Source organism: Hipposideros armiger, unplaced genomic scaffold, assembly GCF_001890085.2.
Source record: "Hipposideros armiger isolate ML-2016 unplaced genomic scaffold, ASM189008v1 scaffold_3, whole genome shotgun sequence".
Lineage (NCBI taxonomy): Eukaryota > Metazoa > Chordata > Mammalia > Chiroptera > Hipposideridae > Hipposideros > Hipposideros armiger.
The window spans coordinates 6,283,303-6,304,138 of record NW_017731353.1 but is presented as its reverse complement, the minus strand read 5'-3'; the positions used below and the strand labels follow the sequence as shown (position 1 = coordinate 6,304,138).

The window sequence follows — 20,836 nt, the reverse complement described above, 5'->3', positions numbered from 1 at the left end:
GAGGCACCTGCCCATCTTACCAATGAGTAAACAGCTTGCCATCTGGCTGGTGGGGCTCAGAGCTGCAGGAGGGTTTGGCCAAGCTGGACACAGCCCTTTCCTCAGGCAGTGGCCATGGGTGAGAGAGAGGCCAGACCCTCCAACGTCAGGCATGTGGTGGCCTGCCCAAGGCCTCTGTCTCGCCACCTGCCCTCCCCGCCCCAGTGCCCAGGACCCTGCCCCCTGGTGCGTGCTCTCGGTAGTGCAGCCTGAGGGGTGCCGGGTAGCAATGGGACAAGGAGACACTTTCTGATGAACATTGGCTATCTGCCTTCCAGGGGAGACTGATCAACTTCGAGAAGAGGAGGAAGGTGAGCAGCTGCAGCCCCGAATTGGCAGGGATGGGAATCAGAGCTCCCCCTGGTAGAACGCTCCTAGCCCCATCCCCTTGCTGTTACACTTATGGAGAGCGTTGGATTGAGACCGGGAAACCTCTCCCAGTGGAGGGTCGGGTAGAGGTCAGAATTAAGGATAGTCTTTCCTGGAGAGGGACTGTTTGAACCCAGCTCAGAATCGGGTGAGGCCTAGGTTGGGGCAGAGACGAGAGGGAACCCAGAGACTGGCCCCTGTCCCGCCCAGGCCCCGCCCAGCACCCCCACAGGCCACCACATCCTGTCCTTTCCTCTGGCCCCAGGAATTCGAAGTCATTGCCCAGATCAAGCTGCTGCAGTCAGCCTGCAACAATTACAGCCTGGAGCCTGAGCAGCACTTTGGGTCCTGGTTCCGGGCTGTGGAGCGGCTCAGCGAGACTGAGAGGTGAGGCCGAGGCAGGACTCGAGCTCATCACAGGCGGGCGCCAGGGAACCAGCTGTAGAGAGCCTACGGCGTGGGCTCTTGGTCCATCAGGCCCTGGCGCCGGGGGAGACCGGGCAGGCGCTAGGAGGGAGACTTGAGTGAGGCTCCTGGGAGCCTCACAGCTGCCTCTCTGCCCTGTAGCTACAACCTGTCGTGTGAGCTGGAGCCCCCCTCCGAGTCAGCCAGCAATACCCTGAAAGCCAAGAAGAACACCGCCATTGTCAAGCGCTGGAGCGAGTGAGTGCCTGGCGGGCAGGGAAGGGCTCCCCCTGGGCTCAGGGAGGCTGAGCCTGGCCTTGAGGAGGCCAACAGCTGGCACTGGGATCCAGCTCCTCTGTGACCAGCCCTGTGACCAGGGGAGTCATCTCACCTCTCCAGGCCTCAAGTTTCCTCCTCTGTGAAATGGGGTGATGCTAAATGATCGCTCCCATGGCAGGGCCAGATGGGGTGCTGGTGACTGAGCACTCGGCACAGTGCCTAGAGCAGAGTGCAGGAGGGCGGGGGTGGGCTGTGTCCCCCATGGAGGCCTCCCCCAAGTAACCCAGCCCTTCCTCCAGCCGCCAGGCCCCCAGCACGGAGCTGAGCACCAGCGGCAGCTCCCACTCCAAGTCCTGTGACCAGCTCAGGTGTGGCCCCTACCTCAGCAGCGGGGACATCGCAGACGCTCTCAGCGTGCACTCGGCCGGCTCTTCCAGCTCCGATGTGGAGGAGATCAACATGAGCTTTGTCCCGGAGTCCCCCGATGGCCAGGAGAAGAAGGTGACTGACCCCTTCTCACTGACAGCCCTTCGTAGCCCCTCCCTTCCCGGTTCTAGTGTTCCCCACTCCATACCCACAAAAAGAGCCAGGAGGCCCTGGCTCCGGAATAGAACCCCCCAGAGCTGGACCCCAGCTGGGGCGCCCTGCAGGGCTTGGGGCACCTGCTGATCGTGCTGTCCCTGCAGTTCTGGGAATCAACCTCCCCATGGTCCCCGGAGACCTCCGGCGTCAGCTCGGCCTCCAGCACCTCGTCCTCCTCAGCCTGTACCACGCCTGTGGCCAGCGCCCGCACACACAAGCGCTCGGTCTCAGGGGTCAGCAGCTACAGCTCGTCACTGCCACTCTACAACCAGCAGGTGGGCGACTCCTGCATCATCCGTGTCAGCCTGGACGTGGACAATGGCAACTTGTACAAGAGCATCCTGGTGAGCTGGGCGGGCGGCTGTCCCCTTGGTCCCCTTGGTCCCTCAGTCTGCCAGGCAGCAAGCACATGTTGAATGCCATGGGCCACCCTGCCCTCGCCGCCTTCTGGTGGGCCCACAAGGACAGAAATAAAAAAGCCAGTGCTCGGTGGCGACCAGTGCCAAGGACATTAGGCTTAGGGGTGACATCGCAGTCAGGGAGGGCCACACTGATACGGCGCTAGGGAAGGAAGCACTGGGCCACCTCCCGAGGAGGGGGTGTGCCCAGGGGCTTGGAGGAGCAGCACACAGGCCTGAGGTGAAGGGGCAGGGGGAACAGTTGGGGTCAGGGACATGTCGGGGGCTTGGATCTTGTCGGAGGCAGCCAGGGGTCTCTGGCGTTGGAGCAGAGGAGGGGCAGCAGGGACGTGTGACTTACCTTCCTCAGAGGGGACGGGCTGGTGCTGGCAGATGCAGCAGGCGGGTTAGGAGGCTACTGTTGCAATCCAGGCAGAGAGCATAGTGGCTGCACAGGGCTGGTGGCCATGGCGGTGGCCCATGGTGGCAGACACTGGGTATAATTTGAGGGTCGAGATTAAGCCAGCAGGGCTTGCCCACAGACTCTGGGTGTGGAGGGGGACCCTTCTCATCCTCCAGAACTCGGGCTGCAGGTGAGCCATTTGCCAACCCCCACCCCCACCATACTCCACACCTGGGTCAGGTGTCTCATTACACAGTCACCGTGTGACCCTGTGTCTGAGACCTGCCTGTGCTCCCATCCTTGGGGTGGAGGCAGCAGGGACGGCCTCTGCTGACCACCACTGCAGCCTCCAGCCCAGTGCAGGCCTGGCATGTAGGCAGCCCCCGGGCACCCAGTGGCTCTCACCTCCATGGTTGTGTGTCCACCCGACTCCATAACGGTGTCCTGGATGGGGCAGGGTCAAGGGAAGCAGCCCCTAGGGGCAGGTAGTTTCCCCAGGTGGTGTGGGAGGGGGTGGCAGGCTTCTAGGAGAGTAGGGGTTGGGCATGATTGGGAAAGACTCCTTGTTGTTGCAGAGGTGTCTCTGGGGACAGGAACAGGTGGTAAGACCACCACAGACCCAGCACCCAACCAGAGGCTGTGAACCCCTATGTGCAGTGCCGAGGCAGCTCTGAGGGTCCCTGGCTGCCGCCCTCTGGGGCAGCTACTCTGGGACCATTGCCCTGATGGCCTGTCCCCACCCCAATCCAGGTGACCAGCCAAGACAAGGCCCCGGCTGTCATCCGCAAGGCCATGGACAAGCACAACCTGGACGGCGATGAACCGGAGCAGTACGAGCTGGTGCAGGTCATCTCAGACGAGCGAAGTAAGCTGGGGCCGGGCGGCACAGCACCGGGCCCCGGGCCCAGGCACCCCCAGAACGCAGGCAGCAGGGTGGGCGCAGCCTCTGTGCACACACTGACCTGCCCTGGGCAGCCCTGGACATCCCCCTGTCTCCTCACCACCCCCCTGGGCTGCTGGGCCTGCCAGGTGTGAACCTAGTTCAAAGCTGACGTTATTGAGGAGTGAGGAGAAAAGGCTTTTCTCCTGGGCAAGGCAGCCAGATGGCCCCGCCCACAGGCCATTCCAGGGGCACTTTCTGGCTAAGGTGGGAGATGTGTGCTTTAGAAAGAATCGTGACTGCTGTGGACTAAAGCATCAAATAATGTTAAAATCCACACGCACACGAGAACATCTCATACGACACTGTCTTAGTCCGTCTGGCTGCTGTAACAAAATACACAGACCGAGTGGCCTCTAAATGGCAGAAATTTATTTCTCACGGTTCTGAAGGCTAGAAGTCCAAGGTCAGGGTGCATCGTGGTCAGGTGAGGGCCCTCTTCCAGGTCACAGACTGTCGACTTGTGGTTGTGCTCTCAAGAGGAAGGGGGTAGGTAGGGAGTTCTCGGGGGCCTCTTTATAAGGGTGCTGATCCCGTTATGGGAACTCCATCCTCATGACCTCCTCATCTCCCAGAAGCCCCCACCTCCTGATCGCATCACCTTGAGGGGTTAGAATTGCAACGTGAATTGGGGAGGACGCAAACATTCAGCTCGTCGCAGAGGCTGCTAGGGACCATCTCGGTACCGTGAATACTGGGAAAGAGAAAGCCTTGTTAGCACAGACTTGGAGCCAGATGGCCGAGCTCAGAGACCTGGGGCAAGCTCCTCAGGTCCTCTGTGCCTATATTCCCCTCCCACGGTGGAGATAAAGTAGCCAGTGAGTTTATATATACAGTATGTAGGCATGCTGTAAAGGTTAACTAAATATTGTCATCACTATTTGCCTTTCTATGAGCTGCTCGCCCACACCCCACTGTGAGCCCAGACAGTTAGTAATGACCACACACAACCCCTGGAAGTTGTTTTTAAAATCCTCTCTCACCTTCCGGCACCATTTTGGTGAGGTGGGCAGGACAGGTGGGACCTTCATCTTACAGAAAAGGAAGATGCAGGCCTAGATCGGTTAAGGACCTAGGGTAAGAGCCGCGCGGTGGGGGCACAGCAGGCTCAAGGCCGGAGGAGACAGATGGGAAGTCGGAGCCAAAGTAACCTGTGGGGTGCCTGGCACCCAGGCGGCGTGGGGGCCTGCCTTTCTCTGGGCCCCAGAGCCCTTGTCCTGAGTAGGGTAGGATTCAGGAGAGCTGTTCTGGGTTCTAGAAAACCTATTTCAGCTTGAGATCCCGATCAGCAAAGGTGGGGGAGGGCAAGTAGAGCAGAGGGGCGGGAGTGCAGGATGGATGACCCTTTGCCAAGTCCACACTGAGGTGGGGACTCCTGGAGTCAGAGTCCTTTTTAAACGAGAGTCGTCAGGTTTCATCGGTGCCTCAGCAGAGTCTGTCCTCGGGCCAGTGTCATTAAGAGGGGACCTTGGTGGTCTTGGAGTTGAGTTGGGGGTCTCAGGTCTCTGGCTCAGACCTGCCCTCAAGGGGGCTCTCCAGTGGTGGGGTTTTCTGTGGGGCCCCCATAGCCCTGCTGAGCGTCCCTCTACCCCTCCCCCACCAGAGCTGAAGATCCCCGACAATGCCAACGTATTCTACGCCATGAACTCAACTGCCAACTATGACTTTGTCCTAAAGAAACGGACCTTCACCAAGGGGGCAAAGGTCAGGCATGGAGCCAGCTCAACCCTCCCCCGTATGAAGCAGAAGGGACTTAAGATTGCCAAGGGCATCTTCTAACCGGCCCCTGATGCTGGCCAGCCACAGGACCACCTTTCCAGGGTTGGGCTGGCCAGGCCACTAAGCACGTGCAGACCACAGTGGCCCAGGCCAGGCGGGCACCTTGTGCCCAGCCTGTGAGCCCAGGCCACCCCCAGACTGCAGTTCACCCTGAACTTCTCCTGTCGCCGGGATTGACGCCTGCTGGTCGCAGGCTGACCTGGCCTGTGGACCCCTCGCTGCCTTAGGTGCCTTCTAGAAGCTCTCTGGGACCAGAGGACTAGCTGGCTTTGCCAAGGAGGGTTGCCCATGGGTGTGGAGCCCTGCATGCCGCCAGGCACTGCCTTCTGCGCACGTCCCTGACACCTTCCAGGGGTGGGTCACTGCCACTTGTGCCCATGGGCACCCCAGGGCACCCACTCGTCCGCTGGGTCTGACCACTGCAGTTCTCTCCTCGTGCCCTCAGGCACTGGCCGTGCCCTTCAGGAGGGTCCCGGCCCTTCCTCCCACCACTCAAGCCTTCCTCAGGCTGCACCAAAGATTCCATCATCAGGGTCATCTGAGCGGGCGGGAGCCTGGCCACCCCCATCCCAGCCCTCCCTCGGGAGAGGAGAGAGGGACTTTCTCCATGGACCACACTCTTCACCCGGTGAGTGAGGACAGTCTCAGCCGAGTCCCTCCGACGTCAGATCTCATGACACTGCAAGTGCCATTCACCGCTGCATCCTGGGCCACACGAGACCACACGAGACGGGGTTAGTGGGAAAGGAGGACTTGGGGGAGGGGAAGTGAATGTTTGTATAAAAGGCAAAAAAAAAAAAAATGTTTACCGGTTGGGGAGGGGCAATATTTATTTGTTGTAAATAGCAAATGCTAGACTTGAATATTATATTAAAACCCTGTTTCTACTATAGCCTGGGAGCTGTGGTTTTGTTCTTCCATTTCCTGTGCTGACTCCCATATTCTGTATTCAAATAATAAACTTTGCAGGGTTATCGGTGTGTTTTCTGCAGGAGAAGTGAGACGGGCCAGCCACCCCCTCGCTGGTTCCTTACGGAAACACACAAGTTCCCCTTTCACAGAGCATATGTTGACCTGAGGTTCACTCAGCTGGGCAGCGAGCGGTGACAGCCCCTCAGAACCCCTGGTATTAGAGCTTGGAGCTGCTGTCACAGGACTTAGCGATAACCTCTGCAATTTGGGTGCCTTTTAAAAACAACACTGTGACAGAAGATGGTGGAGTACGAAGCTCCGGGCCTCAGCTTCTCCACAGAGACCACCATTAAGCTGCGGGGGGGGACTATCAGAATCAACAGATTTGGGGTTCTGGAACCATCAGACACAGCCACCGGGGGAGAAGCTTGACGAAGGGCCGTGCTGCCGAGCTTGCACGGGTAAGGAAGTCTCTGCCAGGTCACACGCTGACTGCAGAGACAAGGGGACAGACACTTCAGTGACTACACACAACAGGGAATGCAGACTTTGTGAAAATAGTTCAGAAAAGTCACTATAGAAACGGAAGGAGCCACCCCTGAGGAGGGGGAGAAGCTGATGTCCTGAGTTACCACATTGCAATACCCAATATCCAGTTCCCAACAAATGACAAAGCTTACAAAGAAACTGGAAACGGGGGCTCATTCACTGGAAGAAACAATTTGGGGCCGGCCGAGTGGCTCAGCTGGTTAAGAGCTTGTTTGGGAGCGCCAGCTCTGAGCAGCAGGGCCGCAGCTCGAATCCTACTTTGAGGGCCAGTGACGCTCATCCTCTACAGCTAAGACGATGAACAACAGCTCAACCTGGAGCTGGGCTGCTGTGAGTCGCCTGCGACGGCATAGGCTGCAGTGGGGCTGCAGTGGGCTGCCGTGAGCTACGTGAGTGGCTGGCAGCCAGCGTGAGCGGCCGGGAGTGGGCGAGAGCTGCCGTGAGCCGCTGTGAGCGGCCGACCAATGACCGGCAACCAATTGCCTCAGCCGGGAAGAGAGCAATGATAATACCAACATGGGCCAGTGAAGCGGTGTCCTCCACAACTAGACTGAAGAACAAAACAGCAATTTGTCTACCTGTCTGTTCCCCTCCCCCAATTCTCCAAAGCTGTTCCCCTCCCCCAATTCCCCAATAAAATCTTAAAAAAAAAAAATGTGACGCACTCTCCCAGACATTGAAATTACTGGCCGGGTCCGGTCCGCAGGGCCTCTCAGCATGGGCCGCACATTACTACCGACTTGACAGAAAGAGAGAGCATTGTAAGAAGACTAGGCACACTTGTATGTCAACAACATACACTGGAATTCTATCCCTGAGGAATGGCGCTCTGATCCGTGCTGCAACAGGGATGGGCCCTGAACACATTATGATTCCACTTTATAAGAAATAACAGGATAGGCAGACTCATTAAGAAAGAAAGAATAGATGATTGGGTGGGGGCGGGGAGATCTATTGCTTAATGGGTACAAAGTTTCTGTTTGAGTTGATGAAAACGTTTTGGAAGTTGATAGTGGTGATGGTTGCGCAACAGTGTGAATGGAATTAATGTCATTGGATTGTACTCTTAAAAATAGTGATATCAGCATATTTTATGTTATATATGTTTTACCCCAATGTTTTAAAAATAACATTTGCAAAGACCATTTCCTGGCAGAACTTTCTCTCTGAGCCGTCACCCCCACCCCACAGTGAAAAAAGAATGGGGGACAGAGAGGGAAGACCTTGCCCACCCCCGATGTTGTGAGCTTTGGGGTCTCAGAACTGGGTTTGAATCCTGGCTCTGATGGCTTGGGGCACATGACCCTTCTCGGGGCCTTGTTTCCCTCTAAATATCGATACCTGTCTCAAATGGGGGTTTGCAGTGTCCACCTCATGGCCACAGTGAGGTCAGGCTGGTTAAGCCCTCGGCGAGGTTGGTGCCAAGCCCCAGGCGGCACAGAGGTGAACATGGCCCCAACTCAGACCTCTGCCTCCTGTTCCCTGACTGCCAGAGCCATTGGGCGCCACCCACGGCCCTCTTCCCGGTGGGGCGCCCGGTACTCAGCCCTTTTGTGCCCTTGGCTTTCGACACTGCAGTGTGATTATTCTCTCTCTGACTTGCATGCAGCTGGAGGCAGAATCCATTTCTCTTCCCAGGCCAGTTCCCCAGACCCTGGTTAGAACAGAGGCCACTCCTTGTACCCCAGTGGACTTGGCTATAGCTGGGCTGCACTGGGCCCCGTACCAGTGCTGTAATGGTGACTGAGGCCCTCCGTCCTCCAACGGGGCTGTGGGAGCAAAGACAGACGCCAGATTGAGGGAGATGAGGGTTTATTCAGGAAGAGCTCAGGAGGGAGGTGGGCCCCTGGGGTCCCACCCTGTGGCCTCTTGGGTCCAAGGACATTAGAAGCCGATGGCTACGGGCATCTGAGCCCCCTCAGAGTCACCCGTGGGGGGCACGGGAGCGGCCTCAGAGTCATCTGTGGGTGGCACAGGGGCAACCTCAGAGTCATCTGTGGGGGGCACAGGGGCGACCTCAGAGTCATCTGTGGGGGGCACAGGGGCGACCTCAGAGTCATCTGTGGGGGGCACGGGTGCGGCCCCCTGTCCGGTCACTGTGGGCAGTGCCTGGTAGGTCAGGGTCCAGTAGCGCAGGTAGTCGGTCCTCAGGTGTTGTTTCATGGAACTGCCATCCACCTTCTTGTTGATCTCCAGGTAGTAGCCGCTTTCCGGGGTGTAGGGATACCATTGCGTGGGCACGGCTGATTGGCCTATGTTGGGGTCCCTGCATAGTGAGAAACAAGGCTTGGTGGTGGGGGCTGGAGGCTCACGGGAGACTGGGGCCCTCTTGCCTGGGCAGTCCTTAGCCCTCGGCGCTGACCCGAACCATCAGGACACCTCATCCCCATACACAGATGGGGGTACTGAGGCCCAGGGAGGTTAAACGTAAGTGAGGGCCAAGGTGGCAGGAGGCCCTGGACTCAGCCTCACCCCATCTTACCCAGTTCTGGCGAAGTTGGTCCAATAGGCGATCATAGTCTTGGAGACAGTCCTGTCCTGTGCCCGGTAGCCCAGGGGGGTGGCGAAGGGTTTCCCAAAGACGTACTGGATGTCATCGGCGTGGTCGGCCCCCACCCAGCTGGGGTAGACAGGCATCCGAGAGGGATGGGAGAACAGGTAGGTGTAGGTCTTGGCACTCCTGAGGAGGGGAAGGGAGGCAGCCCAGGTTGGCAGGGTGCTCACCTGGGGCCACCCGGCCCAGAGGTGAGCCCTGGAGCGTGGCCCTGAAGGGAGCAGGGAAGGGCTGGGAATTCTCCCAGAACCTGGGATCCTTACACCCAGGAAAGGGAAAGCTGTGGGCCAGATTCATGGATTCATGGGTTCTATGATTTCAACCGCATTTAAACTTCACCTCCACAGAACATATTGAGGCGTCTTCCTCCTATAGTTCAGTATCAAGAAAGATGATTTTCTCTGCAAGTGAATTCGTATTTTCATTTGATGGGACAAGGTATATGCCCTCAGATGTTTCCCTGGACTGACAGGAAGCTCAGAGCTAAAGGTATTGCTTAGTTGCTGCAAAGCTTTCACCCTAGACTTCTAGGTATAATTTTATCTTCCTACTTTTTAAACATTCCTAAGTCATTTTTTATGTCCACTGGCTGTTATTATGTGGAGTTTACAGTGTGGCCACAGCCTTGCTCTGAAAGTTGGCAAAGTCAAAACCCACGACAGAGACATCTTCCAGTGTTCTCTCCTACACGGCATGAGGGATGGAAGGCAGACTCAGGAGATGTGCAGTGGGGAGGACTGTGTGTGTGAGGGAGGTTTTGGAAGGCCCCCTGAGGCTGGTAGCTGAGCAGGGGCTTCTCGAGTCTTGTGGGGCCTAAGCAAAGCGGATGGTGCAGGCACACGTGGGGACCCCGGCACGGCTTGCCCCGCCTCCCAGACCCCTCGGGGCCGCGGTGTGCAGGTGCAGGACCCCCAGTGGGCCTCCCCCTGCCCAGGTCCTCACTTGGCGTTGGCTCTGTGCTGGGCCAGGGTGATCTCCGTGGGCACCAGGAAGAGGATGTCAGTCTCGAAGTCTACCACGGTTTTCTTCTTGGCCTCCTGGGATGCGTCTTTGGCCCAGGGCGCAGTGTACATGTCAAAGGTGCTGTTGGCACCTCTGGCCCCCTTGGTGATGGTGAGTCCGCTGACCAGCTTGAAGAAGTCCTCACTGCAGGGACAGAGCCAGTACTGGACCTTCTCCCCAATGCCAGTGGGACGGGGTCTGCGCCCCACCCCCCAGAGCGCTGCAGGCGGGCCCCTCCATGGTGCTGACGTCCCCACTCTGCTGTGCCGCCCCCAGCTGCCCCACTCCCTCGGGAACCGCGTGGGCCCTGCACCCTACGTACTCCGTGACAATCTTCTTGTCCTTGTTGATGGCTGGCACGTCAATGCTGGCGAAGATGTGGCCATCCATGTTGTTGGTGCCAGCGATGTAGTCGATGTCGGCGGCGTTAGCGAACAGGTTGACGGGGTCATCAGGGATGAAGTCTCCATCGACGACAGGGATGTAGCCCAAATAGTGCAGCATGGGATCTACGCGGAAGAGCCACGGGTCTCGCACCTTCCGTGCCCGCCCGCATGCCCCCCGCCGCGGTGGAAAGCTCCCGCTTCCTTCGCTCGAGACCAGGGTCCTCAGCCTGTCACTACGACACTGGGGCAGGATGCCTGTATGGCGTAGGGGCCACCCTCGCACCGTAGGTGTTTAGCAGCTTCCCTGGCCCTGGCCCGCTGGATGCCAGCTGTACTCCCTGCCCAGTGTGACAACCCAAACTGTCTCCAGACTCTGCCATGTGATCCCTGGGGACAAAATCGCCCAGGCCAAGAACTGGGCTAGAGGCTAAGCCTGTCCTCTCACGGCCGTGGACATCCCTTTTCTCTCCCTGTCCTCCCGCTGGGCCTAAGTCAGGAGTAGGAAGACCTAAGCAATGGAGGGGCAATGGAGAAAGGGGCATCTGTGTTCTAGTCTGGGTTCTAGTCTGTTGGCCAGAAACTGCCCTCCAGACCCCTGAACTGACCCCAGAAGGACGGTTAGCTGGCTTGGGATGGGTGGATGCACTGGCCTCCATCAGGCCCAGCCTGGTTTCCTCCAGTTGGGGAATGGCTGGTTTGCATTTGGGGCCATGTCGTTTGCTTTGGTTCTGTTCTGCCTAGCACTTGGGGTTCAATTCACAGTAGATGAAATGCAAATGAGGGGCCCCACTGTACTTTGCCTCAGAGGAATGAGGAAGAGAGAATTCTAGCCTATTGGGCTGATGATGTGGACACGTTGGCTAATGGGGTCCCCTAGCCTTCCTGGGGTACAGAGGAGCAGAGCTGGAAGGGCCAAATGCTACAACAGGTATTCAGTGAGTGAGTGTTGAATGAATGAGTGGAGGAAAGAGTGAATGTTCACCTAGTACAAAGGCTTTGGTCTGGGGTCCCTAAAACCGCCAATGACTGTGCACGTGCGCCTTGCTGGAGGGTGGGTCCAATGGTTCATCAGCTTCTCTAAGGGGCCGTGACCCACGGAGGACAAGCAGAAGAAATGGCCCCTTCCTCTCCTTACAGCCAAGGCCGCTGAGACCTGGTGGCACGGAGCTGCCGAGGGAAGCCACCGAGCTGGTGACAGGACCGGGCCTCAGGCCCAGCATTTCCTCCCTTCTCCAGGAGCATGGCCCTCCCCCCACATGGAGCCCCATGCCCCCTGCCCAGCAGCCCCCACTCACACTCCATGCCTGCCAGGGGCATCTTATAGGCCAGCGTCAGGGCGCGGGGGTCAGTGACCTTCAGACACTTGGCCATCCTGGCAGTGTCGTCCATCGGGCAGCCCACCTTCTTGGCAATCTAGGAGTTGGGGGGAGGGAGGTAGATGAGGCCACTGCTGGGGCCTCTGACGGTGGGGTACAGGACAGAGTGGAAAAGAGGAGCCCCCCTCCCCCAGCATCTACGCCGAGCCCCTCCCACGCACTGTGGCTCCTCCTCACCCTTTTGGCCCAGAAGAGCGGATTCTTCTGGATGGCCCAGGGGGTCAGCGCCACGCCGCTTTGGCTGATGGCTCGCCGGATGAGGCCCTTGTTGTAGGGAGACAGGATCTACACGACACACAGGGGTCCTGTCACCAAGGCCTCGCCTTGCCTGTCCACCCTGGACTCGGCCAAGGACAGCCAGCGCGTCAGCTCCAGCCCTGCCCCTCCTGGCCACCTCGGCGCCCTGCCACACCCATGGGGGTAGGCCCTCCCCTTCCTGGGGTCCCCAGACCTGCAGAGAGACGCTGGCACCTCCAGCTGATTCCCCAAAGATGGTGATGTTGTTAGGGTCCCCTCCGAAGGCCGCAATGTTCCTCTTCACCCACGCAATGGCCATGTGCTGATCCCGGAGGCCGTAGTTACCTGGGAGTGGGGTGGGGGCAGGGCCTTCATTGGGGCCCCTCGGCCGGGGCTGGGGGTGGGATGAGAAAGTCCTCCATGTGTGGAGACCCGGGTTGAGCCCCAGGATGGCACATGGTGTGTCCTCGGGAGGCTGGCCGGGGGGTGTGCTGGAGGGCCAGGTGGCTCAGCTCTCCCTGCCTGCCACACACCCTGCTGTCTGCCTGTCCTGCGGTTTCTGTGTCCCCCCAAAATGCCGCCTCAATGTCTCATCTGTCTCTTTTGCTCTACTCACTGTCCCTACTCCCTGGACCCTCTCTGGGTCTCAGCCTGTCGGTCAGCCTGTCTGGCAGCCTCTTCTCTTCCACTACAGCTGCCGAGGGGCTGCTGCGTCTCACTGACCATCTCCAGCTCCCTAACTCTGCGACTAGGATTTTGGGCCTTTCTGGGGGCTGTCAGGAGTTGTCTGGGGATGAGGGGCAGCGAAGGGTGTTCCCGCTGGGCTTCTCCACCCCCATGCTCAAGGCGCCCGGCGGACCTGGCAGGTTGGGGTCCCCGGTGCTGAGGAAGCCCAGGGGCCCGACGCGGTAGTTGAAGGTGACCACGATGACGTTGCCCCGCGTGGCGATCTCCTCGCCGTCGTACAGGTAATTGTTGAGGAAGTTGGCCCCGTGGCCGGCCCCCATGAGGAAGGCACCTCCATAGATCCAGATCATGACGGGCAGGTTTCGGGAGACTGAGGCAGGGGGAGCAGGCCTGGTGACCTCAGGTGCCCCCTCCGTCTGCCCTCCCCACTCAGGGTCGCTCTCAGGGAAGATCAGCTCTGGAGCCCCAGACAGGACCCAGGGGCAGGACGGGGGCCTCCCTGCAGGGTGAGGGGGACTAGAGGGTGTGGGAGGGCGAGCAGACCTTCCTTCTTGCCCTGGGGGACCCAGATGTTGAGGTAGAGACAGTCCTCTTCTCCGTAGGTGTTGTCCTGAGTGATGGTGGCCTGCAGGCATCGCTTCTTGAAGTCCTTGGCCTTCAGGGTCCCTGTGGGCGGCCAGAGGGGCTGGCCTGAGGATGGCGGCCCCCCCCACGCCACCCCCAGCTGCAGGGCCTGCCCAGCACCCACCCGCTCACACCTTGCCAGCCGGGGTGTCGCTGGGGGTTCTCCAGGGCCTTGGGGGGAGCGGCGAAGGGGATGCCCTTGAAGATGTCGACATAGTCGCCAAAGAGACCCAGTTTCTTGTTGACGCCTTCCACGAAGCCTCCTTCTGTGTACACTGCACCCAGCTGGCAGGAGAGGCGGGCGGGCTCAGGCGGGCTCAGGCGGGGTGGCCCCCACAGGAGCCGGGGGTGACCTGAGCAGGCCCCGTGTGCCAGAGGCTCCCCAGAGACAGCTTCAGGGAGGGGCCAATCTGCACCTGAGACCAAGACCCCTGCCACCTGCCCTCTTATTAAAGCAGCGGCTTACCCCTCCCCGGGGCTGTCCCGCCCCTGGATCTCAGGAAGCTGGTAGAACCAGTGTGATCCCACTTGGGGAAGCCTTCCATCAAAGCCAGGAGAGACGGGGTGGAGACTTGAATTCTGGCTGTGGCCGCCTAGCTGTGACCACGAGCCTCAGTTTCCCCATCTGTAAGATGGGTGGTAACCGTGTCTCCCTCTTGGTCTGTTAGCTGCCAGCAGGGGGAGGCGCTTCGTGCTCACTGGCTGTCTCCTGTCCAGCCGTGAGCTACCTTAGCCGAGGGGTCCTGCCTTCCCCTCCCTCATCTTCCGCATGGTGTTTAGCTGGCCAGGAGGTGGTGGCCCAGCTCCAAGTCCTCACAGCCCCTGTGGTCCTTGCTGGGAAAGACCGCACCCCACAGGCCATCAGAACCACTGCGGTGCACCCAGCCCTTCAACTGACTTGGCCCCACATGGGCCAACACACCCAGCCCTCTGTAACCCTGGGGGCTGGAGCTCATCTACCCCTTGTCCCCGCAGGGAACAGCGGCTTTCCTGTTTGAAGTCACCCTGCTGGGGACTGACGCTCTGACCTCAGGGCCAGACATTATCCCCTCCTAGTGCAGCCTCCGACCTGTCCAGGGCGGCTGTGGCCGGTCACAGCTTCCTGGCTCTCGCCTATGCTAATCCCAGGTGGGCAAGGGTAGGGCAGCCCCACACCCCAGGCCAGGCCAGGACCTTAGCCACCCCGCTGGGTGGGGCTGGGCAGAGGGCCCAGGGGCAGGCAGAGGCCTGATACCTCTCTCTCTGCCTCTCTCGCTCTCTCTCTCTCTCTCTTTCTGTCTCTCTCTCTCTCTGCCTCTCTCTCTCTGTCTGTCTGTCTCTCTCACTCTCTGTCTCTCTCTCTGTCTCTCTCTCTCTCTTTCTGCCTCTCTCTCTCTCTCTGTCTGTCTCTCTGTCTCTGTCACTCTCTCTGTCTGTCTGCCTCTGTCTCTCTCTGTCTCTCTCTCTCTCATCCCAAAATGAGTCTTCTTGTTCCAGACTTCTGGGCATTTTCCCTGACCAGCCTCCCTGGCTACTGGGATGGGGCACAGGGCCAGGTCAGTACCTCGGGGACTGCGACGTCACCTCTCAGGAGTGTCTCTGTGTGACTGAGATTGGTCTGAGGACTCCAGAGTGGCAGAGCCAAGGGCTTGGGGACCCTGGCCATCCTGACAGTGTGTGTGTGTGGGTTCTGCTGGCTGCTGGAGCAGCATGGCGAATGCCTGACCCTTTCAGCACTCAGAAAAGGACCCCTTGAAGAGAGTGACCTCTCGGTGACAGAAGGGGCCAGGACCAGTACCTGAACCTCCAGGGCCCAGTGGCAGGTCCCAGGGCAGCAAGGGTGCAGAGAACAGGGTCTAAGAAAGCAGGGTGAGGGGTGGGAAGACAGCAGGCCGGAGAACAGCATGGTAGGGGGTTGGGGTCCCCTATTCAAGCCTGCATGTCGCTGTTGGGGTTTCTGTGGTGGCAGAGCTCACCCACAGAAGAGCAGATTTTATAGACTCCCCAGGAGCCTCCTGACTCACCTTGGAGGCAACTGGCCACTAGAAAACAGAGGAGTGTCACCCCCTCTTAAAAGAAGGGGGTTACGCTGGGAGCCAGACTCAGGGTGGGACTAGACCAAGTCCCAGACTCCTGTTCAGTCACTGGGGGCTGTGTGATGCTGGGCAAATTGCTTGTCTGCTCGGGGCCCCCGTCTCTCCTTCTGTAAAAAGGGGACGACCTCGACATGTTATCCGGAGAGAGGAAGGAGCCAGAGGAGGGGGTGTTGTGGGTGAGTTGCCAGACTCAGAAAATAAGAATTCAGGGTGCCTCAAGTTACATTTGAATTTTAGATAAACAATACATTTTTTGGTTTGTTTTTAGCATAAGCACATCCTCACTAATGTGTGGAACGTACCTATACCAACAATTATTCGTGGTTTATGAAGTTCACATGTAATTGGGCATCCTGTATTTTATCTGCTCCGGAGTCGTCATTCTGAATGAGAATGCACAAAGCGCAGAGTAAGCGCCCAGGAAGTGCTACTATGCTCGGTGCTGGTTCTTTCTCAGGCTGGCTCTTTCTGCCCATGACTCGTCCATCTTCCCTTCACTGTGCAGGTCCCCAGTTTCCAGATCAGTGCATTGGGAAGAGAGGGGCCCCTGCCTTCTCTGCTGGGCTCCCACTTACCTTCGCAGCGCTCATTACTGCTAAGCAGCAGGTGAGGCTCAAAACGACCAGCTCCAGGCGCCCCATGGTGTGTGCCTGCCTCTGGGTGGCCCTGACTCCGGCCCAGGGCTATTTATGGGGCTGGAACCGCTGGGAGCCCGACTTGGCAGCTGCCTGCAGAGGGTCCATTTCCCCCCCTCCCTCTGTCCCTCTCCCCAGGCTGGCCACTCTCCAGGCAGTGCAACGGGGCCAGGAGACAGCTGCCGTTTTCAGCCAGGCTCAGGCTGGGCCAAGGTCATGCAGGCGTGTGATCACACACACGTGTACACATGTGCAGGGATGGTCCACCTTTCCCAGGGTTGGCTGTTCCCAGGTTCCCTGGTGCCCACAGTGCACCTGTGCAGGTTACTGCCTACGTGGGAGTAGAGGCAGGTGGCACTGGGCAGGGGCTGCGAGGGGTGGGGCTTGGTTGGGTGCAGAGTGCCCTGCATTCTGGCTCATTTACAAGATCTTGGTTTCACCCTCAGAGAAGTGGGCATGCTTTGTCTCCATGCCCTGCCTGCTCCCCAACCCGTCAGCAGAGAGAGTTTATAGGGGACTGGGCATATGAATTCTGGGACAGAGGTGGCCAGTGCGGCAGACCCTTGTTCCCGAAGGCCCACTGGTGTACAGTCTGAGCTGGATGTGGGGGCCCAGAGCATCACCAGGTGCTCCTGCCCTCAGGGTGTGGGGGAGACCTCACGTTCAGCATGATGAATCCTGGGGTGGGAGGGTAAGAGGTGCAGGTGGACAGGGAGGTGGGGGTGGGGGGGCTCTAGCCTGCTGGGCTTCCCCGAGGTAAAGGAAGACCTGGATTTCTAGCCAAAGAAATGCCCCCAAGCAAAGCCCCTGGGGCACACCCTGGCAGACTGACATACAGAGGCAGAGACAGAATTGAGTACGGAGGTAGGAGATAGTAGCAAAGAGGCCGCTACAATTCTCAGTGAATGTGTTTGGTTTTGGAACCCGAGAAGGTTATAAAAAGTGAAAGTCCACCATGGACGAAGCCTAAGGTGCTTGCCTTTGAGGAGTCTGGCCACACAGCCATCTCCAATAATGGGGCTACATTTGGGAGCCAGAGGACAGCCAGAGCCCCGCCCAGGCCAACAGCCCGTCAGACTGGGCCTTGGCAGCCCCTTTGCTGCCCCGAAGCCAGTGCTTCAAACACAGGCCACAACCCTGTCTGTCTGACCTGGATCTATAGATAGAGGTCAGTCTGTCTGGCTGCCTCCGTCATCCAGGGCCCAGATCTTTTGTGATAATAGGTGGGGATGGGTGGGTGGCCAGTGGTGGGATGAAGTTAGGAAGGACCTTCCCCACCCCTCTGCTCATCCCTGCCAGGCCCTCCCCTTTCCACTCCAGTCCCGTGGTCACTTGAATGTTAGCGGCCCCCTGCCACCATGAAGGGCTCTTAAGGGACTCAGGGGCCCTTGAAAGCAAGACCTGAGGCTGAAAAGGGCTGTTAGGAGACGGCTGTTTTACCCACTCAGGTAGCTTTGGAGACATTCGACAGCTGCTGGGTGTCTTCATTCACCCACCTAAAGTTTGGTCCACAACCTCCAGGCTGCATACCAGGGCAAACGGAAGTCTTAAAAGTCTCCTGCACAAATATTGGTAAACTGGTAACCTGAACTTGTCCCAACTGCCGGGAACACAGTTTGGTCAAATATTTAAAGTGGAGATAAACCACTGAGTTTGTATTAGTATGTTTTACTGGCTCGTGGCTAAAATTTTAGAATGAAAACTATAAGGTATGTTTGTGTATTGATGTAGGGGTGTACACGTGTGTATTATCTATGCATACTTTTCCATCTCCAGTGGTGTTACCAAATTAAGTTATAAAATCCCTTAAAGGAGCTCTATTCCAATTGGCTTAGAGAGAAATGAACACTTATATAAACGGAGTACTCCCTAAGCCAGCGGTTCTCAACCTTCCTAATGCCGCGACCCCTTAATACAGTTCCTAATGTTGTGGTGACCCCCAACCGTAAAATGATTTTCGTTGCTACTCTATAACTGTAATTTTGCTAGTTATGAATCATAATGTAAATATCTTTTTGTTTTCCGATGGTCTTAGGCGACCCCTGTGAAAGGGTCGTTCGACCCCCAAAGGGGTCACGACCCACAGGTTGAGAACCGCTGCCCTAAGCCCTCGGAAGTAGATAAACTAACCCAAATGCTTTTCAAGTTCAATGACTTGGGCAAATCTTTGACAAGATTAGTTCAATAGTGTTGGTTTAATAAAAACAACTGTCTCCGGAGTTATTAACATATAATATGAGCACACATTTTTATTCTTCTTGAGTTTACTAGTCAAATAAGGTTACAAATAGTTAACAGGGACAAATAATTTGGGACAATGCGAGTTCCGAATCCTGGTCCAGGGACCTGGCGGGAAGTTCAAGGACAGACCTTGGGGGCCTGAGGTGCCCCTGAAATTGGATGCACATGTTTCCGGGTGTGCGGATTTCTCTGGGGAAAGATTCCATGGCTATCAGCAGACGCTTGGAGGGTCTATGTCTTCCCAAAATGTCTAGGCTGCAAGTAACAAAGTTCTGAATTGATTGATAATGTAGAAAACTCACCCAGTTGATTTAATGTCACATAGAGCTTAGGCAAATATTTAAAAAAATTGTTTCCCAGGTTGGAGCACATTCTGTGAGGTCAAACACACCTGTGTTGACATCACACAAGACAGACATTGCAAGAGACACAGGCCCAAGCCTGGTACTGCCACTCAACAGCTGGGTGGTCCGGACCTGTGTCTTCACGTCTCCGAACGTCCCCGTGGATACTTCTCTCAGAGACTGTATGACAAGTTCACAGCACCATAAATATCAGGGTCTACAATTCTTATCTTATCGTTTACAAGGTGCTCCAGAAGGAACAGTTAACATTTGTTTCCAGGCAGAGAACTATCCATATAAAAATTGTAGGGAACCTGGCTGTATGTCAGCAGACATTCTAAGCACAGAGAAAAGGGTGATTTGGAGCTGTGACTATATACCCGCAGCCATTTTTGAATCAGCAGTAGTGGCCCAGTCTGCTGGCTGAGGAAGGGGTGATGGGCTCAGCTCTGGCTCAGGTGGCTCCGTGGGAGGTGGGAGGGCAGGCTCGGCCCCACCTGGGACACTTCGCTGCCACTGGTTTCACTCCGGGCAGCTGGGGACAAGGCCTGCTTCCCGCAAACCTCTCAAGAATGTGTACATCTGGAGGGATTAACACGAGGCTGCAGGACCCTCCGGGACCCAGGGCCTGGGGTTACTTCTGGCGGCGCTTACACCACCCGCCTAGCGAGGGGCTTCGGGCCTGTTCTCAACCCCCAGCATCGCCCACATGAGGTCACTGAATGATGGCATGGCGGGCGCCCAAGCCCCACGACAAGCGCTCCAACACGCACACTGACACCGTATCTTTCGGAAAATGTATTTAATGAGGCCAGTTTGAGCTGGCCTGGCCTTTGTCAGGCTACCCCAAATGGATGGGATCAAACCCCAGGACAGTCTCTGGCCACCAGGCTCCTCGTGCCGTGGCTGCCATCAGTCACGAGACCCAAGCCAAGACCAGCCCCCCGGCTGCACCACCTCCAGCTCCAGCTCTTGCTGGTCTGGTCTCAGCCAGAGGGAGCAGTGGGGCTGGCCCCGCCCACTGGGCGCTGGGCTGGCTCATGGCTGCAGGAGTGAGGGCACTACCTTCGGGGGATGTCCCCAAGCACCCAGGGCATGATGGCAGCCCCAAACAGCAAGTCACAGGCAGGACTGGGTCACCTACACCCAGTTCCTTTGAGGGGCCTCCCGGGCTGTTCCTGGGCCACTCGGGCGACAGCTGGCGGCCCCGGGGAGCCCTGGCTGGTGCTGCCTTGGGCCCAGGCTACGTCACACGTAGTCCAGCATCTCCGTCTCCATCTCATTCTCGCTCCCATCGGACGGCTTGAAGTCCTCCTCCTCCTCCTCCTCCTCCTCGTCTCCCCCAGACTCGTATGTCAGCTGCTCTTTGCCACCGTCAGCCTGGGCCGGGCTGGAGAAGAGAGCTGGGCCAGGAGACAAGGCCGTGTGTCCCATGCAGGCTCTGGCAGCCCCTGGGCCCCCAGAACAGGCTTTTGGGTGCCTGGGCTCAAGCTCTGGTAAGCCGCCTTGGAGTAAGGGTGGCCAGGGTATCTGGGACTTGGGAACTTCAGGGGGACACTGAGGCTGACAGCTGTGCAAACCACTTCCCCAGAGGTGCCGCAGGCGGCTTCATGGGCCCAGACTCCCTGAGAAAGTGCAGGGCATTTCGTGAGAGCTTTTTTTCTGGGAGAAGGGTCCATAGCCTTGAATAGATTCTCAGAGGGGGCTGTGTCCCAAACGGGGCTAAGAACTCCTGCTCCCGTGAGCTCCGTGGGGGTATGGCACGGTCTGGGACGCCCCCTCCGAGCCTAGGAGGAACCCGCTGGGAGGGGCCCTGTCACTTATGCTCCCCCAGCCTCATCAGACTCATGGCCCGGAAAGTGCTCACTGCCCTCCTCACGGCCCCAGTCAGCAGGGCTGCTTAGTCGCGGGGAGGGACAGAAGTGGGCAGACCGCACCCATGTGCGGCTGGAAGATGTAGGAGGGTGTCAGGGTATAAAGCGGTGGCCCCGATGGCAGCCCCTCCCCTCTGGGTCTTAGA

General features: G+C 58.0%; 3 protein-coding genes across 4 annotated transcripts in view; 1 reads left to right on the top strand and 2 right to left on the bottom strand.

Annotated features, from left to right (window-relative positions):
* Nucleotides 1-6,086, top strand: part of RALGDS (ral guanine nucleotide dissociation stimulator) — a 27,490-nt gene extending 21,404 nt beyond the window's left edge. The window contains exons 11-18 of the mRNA XM_019641781.1: nt 205-262; nt 318-350; nt 674-795; nt 976-1,071; nt 1,392-1,593; nt 1,779-2,018; nt 3,226-3,340; nt 5,019-6,086. Of these exons, the coding sequence (XP_019497326.1) occupies nt 205-262; nt 318-350; nt 674-795; nt 976-1,071; nt 1,392-1,593; nt 1,779-2,018; nt 3,226-3,340; nt 5,019-5,194 (1,042 nt within the window). The 3' untranslated portion in view covers nt 5,195-6,086. The remainder of the gene's footprint in view (nt 1-204; nt 263-317; nt 351-673; nt 796-975; nt 1,072-1,391; nt 1,594-1,778; nt 2,019-3,225; nt 3,341-5,018) is intronic.
* A 2,453-nt stretch (nt 6,087-8,539) lies between these two features.
* Nucleotides 8,540-16,237, bottom strand: CEL (carboxyl ester lipase). Its single transcript, XM_019641768.1, has 11 exons — nt 16,172-16,237; nt 13,656-13,806; nt 13,441-13,563; nt 13,070-13,267; nt 12,425-12,555; nt 12,151-12,258; nt 11,893-12,010; nt 10,534-10,720; nt 10,152-10,355; nt 9,138-9,335; nt 8,540-8,921 (listed from the first exon to the last, which is right to left on the bottom strand). The coding sequence occupies exons 1-11, from the start codon at nt 16,235-16,237 to the stop codon at nt 8,540-8,542; spliced, it is 1,866 nt and encodes a 621-aa protein (XP_019497313.1).
* A 3,364-nt stretch (nt 16,238-19,601) lies between these two features.
* The window catches only part of GTF3C5 (general transcription factor IIIC subunit 5), a 17,504-nt gene continuing 16,269 nt past the window's right edge, over nt 19,602-20,836 (bottom strand). For both annotated transcript variants that reach the window (XM_019639183.1, XM_019639194.1), the window contains exon 11: nt 19,602-20,219. In XM_019639183.1, coding sequence (XP_019494728.1) covers nt 20,065-20,219 — 155 coding nt within the window. In that variant the 3' untranslated portion in view covers nt 19,602-20,064. The remainder of the gene's footprint in view (nt 20,220-20,836) is intronic.